The 6,630-nt window shown below is 34.4% G+C and overlaps 2 protein-coding genes across 2 annotated transcripts in view; one reads left to right on the forward strand and one right to left on the reverse strand.

Annotated features, from left to right (window-relative positions):
- LOC118737833 (protein timeless homolog) overlaps nt 1–6,630 on the forward strand; it is a 532,077-nt gene that overhangs the window by 483,535 nt on the left and 41,912 nt on the right. The window lies entirely within an intron of this gene.
- On the reverse strand, nt 580–1,825 carry LOC118737834. Its single transcript, XM_036468615.1, has 3 exons — nt 1,551–1,825; nt 1,163–1,328; nt 580–1,099 (listed from the first exon to the last, which is right to left on the reverse strand). The coding sequence occupies exons 1-3, from the start codon at nt 1,746–1,748 to the stop codon at nt 669–671; spliced, it is 795 nt and encodes a 264-aa protein (XP_036324508.1). The 5' UTR covers nt 1,749–1,825; the 3' UTR covers nt 580–668.

The following is a 6,630-nucleotide window of genomic DNA, read 5'->3' on the forward strand; positions in this document are numbered from 1 at the left end:
ATTTCTTTGGTGATTTGCAAAAGTTTTCCCTGAAAAATGTCGATAATGCAGTGAATAGGAACAATTTAGATTTTTGTCAACAACACTTTTTTTACCACAATTTAAGCAACAAAAATAATACATAAAAGGGAGCGGTCCCTTTATTATTTTTGTTATTTAAATTGAGATATAAAAAGTATGGTTAACAAAGCTCTAAATTGTTCCTATTAACTGAATTCTCGGTCATTTTTTACTATTTTGATATTTAGTAACAACTTACGACTCCCCACTCACAGCCTTAGTAATGAAATTATTTTAGCCTTTTATAGAAACAATTTATTAAATTAATTACTTCTGTTTCATTTGTAATACATTTAAAGTATATGTACATATTTACATACACTTGTGATCAGCTGATTAAATCAACAACATTTTGATCCATTTTATCTATTTTTCTTTTGTTTATTATTTTTTAATAAAAGTTGAGCTCATATATATAACAAACACCATATAAATCCACAATTCGAACTTTGTGCAAAAATTATAAGAAATCTGCAAAATTTCAGCTGGATTTTCAACTTTTATGGAAAAATAATATACATTAAATAAACAAAAGAAAAATAGCCAAAATTGATCAAAATGTTGATGACTTAATCAACTGATCAAAAGTGTATGTCTTAGCACTTAACCTATTTTGAGCTTGTCCAGTTATTAATGTCGTTTATCAATGTATTAATTACTGGGACAGTGTTGAACAAATATTTTTGCACGAATATCCATACATTCGTACATTCGTCTGGATATTTTAAATTTAGCACAAACATTAATTTATAACAATATTGTATAGCCTCCATATAAGAATGAAATGAATATTTAATTCCGTCTAATGTGACATAAAAATTCTTAAAATTAAATTCGTCACCCACAACAATGACGAACGGTTGCAGGGTTGAATTATCTTCTAGGCACTGTTTCCTCTTTTCTGCAATCGCTTGATCCACTTCACTAGATTGGTTTACTGAGACTGTGAAGGCATTTTGTGAATCCGATATTGTATATTTTTTGTGAGTAGGCAATGAAACCGCATGCAACAACATCATAGTATATATGTTGAAATTGTCTAACAAATATAAATATTTAATTATTTCATTGATTTTAGAGAAAATTTTAAACTTTTATTTACCTATATTTAATGCGTCTTTCTTTCCGAATACCCGGCTTTTAAGCTGCTTGGTTTGTGGATCTTTTATCCTTTGCTCAAACAGGTCCGAAGCGATTGTACACAAATGATTCCAATTTGAAAAATTTAGCCCATTTCCCGGGAAACTGTCATTATAGTCAATGTCAACCTTCAAATAAATGTTTGTAGAATATTATTATAACATATTTTAAATTTACTTATCTGACTGGGGATAGGTGGTGGGAGGTTGAAATTCGATATTCTTTTTTAAATTCAATTTTATCCGAATTTCAAAAATTCGCCATTTTGGAGCTAAAATTCGATTAAAATTCGAATCTCGAAGCTTCGAATATCGAATCTACCCATCCGTATATCTCACATATAAACATACCAATTCAGGAGCCTTGGAGTATTTGTACAGCGGCCACTCATCTAAAATTTGATGCAACGTCAAATCTAAGTTGAACAAACGATTTTTTCTATACGAAATTGTTTGCTTCCATTTCGTTAGTACAGTATCCCAATCCCTGATATGTTTGAGATCAGCACATATTTGATCATATTCTTCATTGCCAGAAGTTGTCATCATATTGCTCGTGTGATCAGGGTTGCGATTATGCAGTTTCAGGCGCTTCGAATTCTGATTAAGTTTTGCCACGTACCGTTTTCGTCCTTGCTACCTGTCCCAAAGTTTGCCTTTTGGTGCCAATTTTTTGTTAGTTTGTGAGAAATATGTATCCTTTAATTCAAAAATTAAAATTATTAAAAAAGTACTTATTCAGGATTCGGCGTTAGAGCAACATGTAAACTTACGCGGCATTCTGTAGGAAATAAAGATGTTATTTGTACCGCTAGATCTTCGCATTTTTTTACCGTGAGTTTATCGCCATGCTCTATAATTGATTCAATAACATAATGAACAATATATGTTCTAGCTTGCGGCAACAGCATTTTAGTTTCGCCATAGTTTTAAAATTGCTTTTCCTTGTTCTGAATTTAATAAAATGTTGTGAACACTGTGAGACTGAAAATAAATTTGTTTAATGCACCTCATGGTTTTTGGATGGATACTGGGTGACATTTATGTTATGTACGTATATGATTAAAATATTACAAGGTTAAACCATTGAGAGACAGTTTGACGTTTTTAAGCAATATAATTTTAAAATTCAAAACTCAAACTCACACACTCGTTCATATTTTTAACCTCAAACAACAACAATTGTGAAGAATTTCATTTTTCTGTTTTCAATTGTAAATGCTTGAAAACGCCAGAAAAAAATCATGGCCGACGAATTGAGAAAATGATTTTACCTTGTAGTTTTTGTATCATGTGTACGTATATATTACAGAAATTTTCATACCTGCTTAGAAGAATTATTTTCGATTACTGGAGTGGTTTCTATTTCCATATTGGCAATCTCTTCATTTACTGGGGAACAATTTAAGTTATTTCTTAACAAATGATTATTTAAATGCCTTTTATAACGATATATATTTACGAATGATTGTTTACAAAAGCTATAGGGGCAGATGTATTGACTTTTATTAATACAGTGAATTATTTTAAGATGACTTATCAAAACGTTAACGGTTGAAAAATTATTTTTACAAATAAAGCAAAACATTTTGATTACAAATCTGTTTTCTGTTTCTTTAAATATTTAAATATATTCCTAATAAATTATAATAAAATTGTAATATTAATAATATTATTATGATTTTGATTTATAATATTCGCACTTCTGCAGAATATCGTTTTCGCCTTAAAAAGTGATGAGATGGCAAATGTATCATGACAATCGTCTGATTTAAAATATCCGTATGTGTTAACTTACCCGCTTTAACTCCTATTTTAATTAAAAAATCACCAAAGAAATAAAAAATCACAATAAAGCACTGCCGACTCTTCAGTTTGAGCTCAAAACAATCAATGACGAAGGGTAACGAAAGCCGTCTTCGCGAAGCTGACTTGATTTGAAATTTTACAAGAACTTTGTTAAATTAAACAAGTTTCTTGGGTGTTATTGCAAGTTACCTAAGATAACTTTTTTAAATTTTACAAGAACTTTGTTAAATTAAACAAGTTTCTTGGGTGCTATTGCAAGTTACCTAAGATAACTTTTTTAAATTTTACATGAACTTTGTTAAATTAAACAAGTTTCTTAGGACGTTTACACGTTACCTAAGCTAGCATCGAATATTTTCTTAAATTAACAAGGTACCCAAGTTACCCTTGTTAAGTTTTGTAAACACTTCGTTGAATTACACTATCTTAGGTGCTCACACATAGTACATAAGATAACTTTGATAAATTAACTAATCTTTGTTTCTGCTGATCGAGTGTAAACTGTATAAAAGCCTTGTGGATTTACACATAGTTTTCGAAGTCCATATAAAAAAAAAATACCTAAGATAACTTAGTTAAAACAAGCTCGTTTTTTGGCAGCCAAAGTGCTTAGGTAATAAATTAACTAAATTTTGTTTTGCACGGTCGAGTATAAATTGCATAAGAACTTTGATGGATCGCACAAGTTTCTTGGGCCCCATACAAAATTGTTCAACTAAGTCAACTTTGTTCAAATTACTTATGTTTTTTCTCTGTGTGTATGCGCCCTCTTCGGCGAGGTGCGAAATAGTGATGACGTTGGTGATGTCACGTAATTTTATTTTACGGCAGCTGTTGGTTATTTAATTTACATTGATCATACACAGAGAAACTTGCAAAAGATATTTTAGATTTTTGAAGAGGTGATATCAATGAGAATGTCTTCTGAGTGTTGCTGGTAGGGTCCGCGATCGCAACAAGCTCGAATACTTCTTGTAGAGTGGCATGAAGTTTCCGTTGACGAGGTATGATTTTTGTTAACCGAATGGAGGCAGAATGCCTTATGAAGCGCTTAGCAGCTCTTGTGCTGTAATAGACATACCGTAAGTAAGCTGTACTTATTTCAACGGCTGATGTGTTCTGCTCATAATAGTGGGGTTGCTTTTAGAATTTCTCTCGCTGAAATCTACGACGGATGTATGGAATGGTCTTTATTTTGCGCTGTTTCTTTATAGCGAAATTAGTTTGAGCCTGCTTTTCCTAGAGGTGAGTGCGAAATTTGTTTGTCCTTTGCTGTCGATGTTGGGTGATAGGGTTTCTGAGAGGAGCTGGGATTGGAGTGTTTATCCATTGGCGGTAGCCACCCTGCCGGGCCGCCTCTCCGTTAAGAGTGTTCTGCGGAGTAGAACATGAAGAGAGCGATTTAACAACAATAACAATAATCTGTGGAGTGGGGGTATCTTGTAATTTTTTATCCATTTTATGGAGTCAAATATAACGAACCGTATTATATTAACTCTTATTCTCGGGTTAGAGAGAGAGAAAGAGAGAGAAATACCTTCCAATGGGGGTTACTAAATATTTTCTGTTCGAAATATCTTAATGGAATGTTACAACTCTTGAATTTAATAAATATTTATTTAGTATCTATATATATGTAAATTTTTTTTTTGGTCACACTGTGGAGATAGTATGTATATATGTATATATATACCCATATGTATGTACATTAGGGTGTCCCGTCAAAAAATTTATTTGAGCTACACTATCGCAAGAGGTATCGAAATTTGCGTAATTTTACACAGGTAAAAAAGTCAGAATTGTGCGTCATTTTGAGGGCTCTACCACACCATGAAGTTTTCCACGTATTTTATATGAGAAAAAACACTTCGTAGAAATAGAGATAAAATCCTTAAAAGTCAATATTTTTCAATTTGCGAATTATCGAAATCGGTTGACGTGGTCCAAAGTTATGCGGTAACATACAAAAAAAAAAAAAAAAAAAAATATTCCGACGAACTGATAACCTCCTCCTTTTTTGGAAGTCGGTTAAAAAGACTGACTGCAATTGAGCGCTAGAGAAATATTCTACATATGTTTACGCATGTATAAATATGTATGAGTGTGGTGTTGACATTAGCAATGCTTAGAGAGTGCAGTTGATAGTTATTGAACTGGATTATGCTGGGATAGAGGAAGAATATGAGATTAATATAAACAAAAGTGAGCGGGAATGCTGTCTCAAAGCTTATATACTGGGGCAGGTCAAAGTTATATTTTTGGGGTTAATGATCGGCTTGGAATGTTAGCTCGGACATCTAATGAGTGTAATGGGATTTGTTTTGCTATAGATATGTACGTATGTACTACATGCATATATTTGATAAGCTTATGTATATGAAAAAGGGTGTGGGTACTTATCGTATTGTTGTTTGGTGCTCCCTCTGCTTGTTGGTATCGATGATGTTATGCGATCTCTCTGCTGCTGATCTGCTATCCAGCTATTTCTTTATTAGATTTGTGTTATTCGTGTTGTTTTTTTTTTTGGTGAAGAATTTCGTTTATATTTTGTTGTAAATTTATATCACTAATTTAGATGCACCAAATATATTTCCAGTATACATTTTGGGAGTTTGTTTTTTTTGAATTGAGGCATTTCATGTCACCGCGGCCACCTCTGTGCGCGACCTCTAAGGATTTGGATAAAAGTCGAAGAGATTGAAGGTCTAGGTGACATGAATATACGTGCAGCATGGAAGGGCCAAAACTTGATGGAATGATCGGTGGAGGGGTCCTTACGATGGAGCTCCCCATCAACCTCAAATTTGAGCTTTTGCACCACTGTAGTGTTCTTCAGGTAGAGGTTGCTGCTATTAAGGAAGCAGTCGAATGGTTGCTACTGGAAGATTTGGCCGTAAGGAGGATTAGCATCTACTCAGATAGCCAGGTAGCAGTAAGAGCTTTGGACGCACTGACGGTACGCTCGAAGCATGCCTTAACTCACTTTCAACCGCGTCGTATTATTACCGTGTTAGACTTGCACGGGTGCCTGGTCATAGCGACATCGCGGGAAACCGTGAGCTGGGCAGAGGCGGCAACCTGGAGACATTATCCTTAAGAAAATAGAGAGTGGGTGCTCCCTTGACTACTTGAAGACTTCTCTTGGATAGAGTCAACGCTTGGGGAAGGTTGTTATGGCCGATAGTGGACCGGAGAGGCTTGCGAAGCCGGATCTCTTGATTCTTGTAGGTGTACCGTGTGGCCACTGTCCTATCGGGATTCATGAGCTAATATTAAATATCTTACCGTATCACTTTTGGCACAGCTGCTTGGAGAACAAAGAGGTGGAATCATCACAACACTGCCTTTTAGACTGCCTAGCTTTTGCCAGATTCCGGCTAAGGTACTTGGGTTCGTACTTTCTGACTAGTCCGGAGGAGCTGTCCGGGATTAGCACCTGCCAGCTATGAAACTTGATTCGTGGCACGCTGCGTTTCTTGCCACAACTTAGTGGTTACCATTCGCATCACAACGGAAAACGATCGCGGTCTAAGTGAGTCCCTTAACAATCGACCTTAATTTAACCTAACCATACTTTCAAAAAGGTGGAAACTATCTTCCAAAATTGTATCCAACTAAATAT

The sequence above is a fragment of the Rhagoletis pomonella genome, unplaced genomic scaffold (genome assembly GCF_013731165.1).
Source record: "Rhagoletis pomonella isolate Grant_MI unplaced genomic scaffold, Rhpom_1.0 Rhpom_scaffold_00004, whole genome shotgun sequence".
Taxonomy (NCBI): Eukaryota; Metazoa; Arthropoda; class Insecta; order Diptera; family Tephritidae; genus Rhagoletis; species Rhagoletis pomonella.

Bases quoted from the DNA above. Each gene is read 5' to 3' on its own strand.
- LOC118737834 (XM_036468615.1), bottom strand. From the start codon at position 1,748: ATGATGACAACTTCTGGCAATGAAGAATATGATCAAATATGTGCTGAT. The intron at 1,329-1,550 runs GTATGTTTATAT...ATTTATTTGAAG, and splicing joins ACTCCAAGGCTCCTGAATTG to GTTGACATTGACTATAATGA. The intron at 1,100-1,162 runs GTAAATAAAAGT...TATATTTGTTAG, and splicing joins GAAAGACGCATTAAATATAG to ACAATTTCAACATATATACT.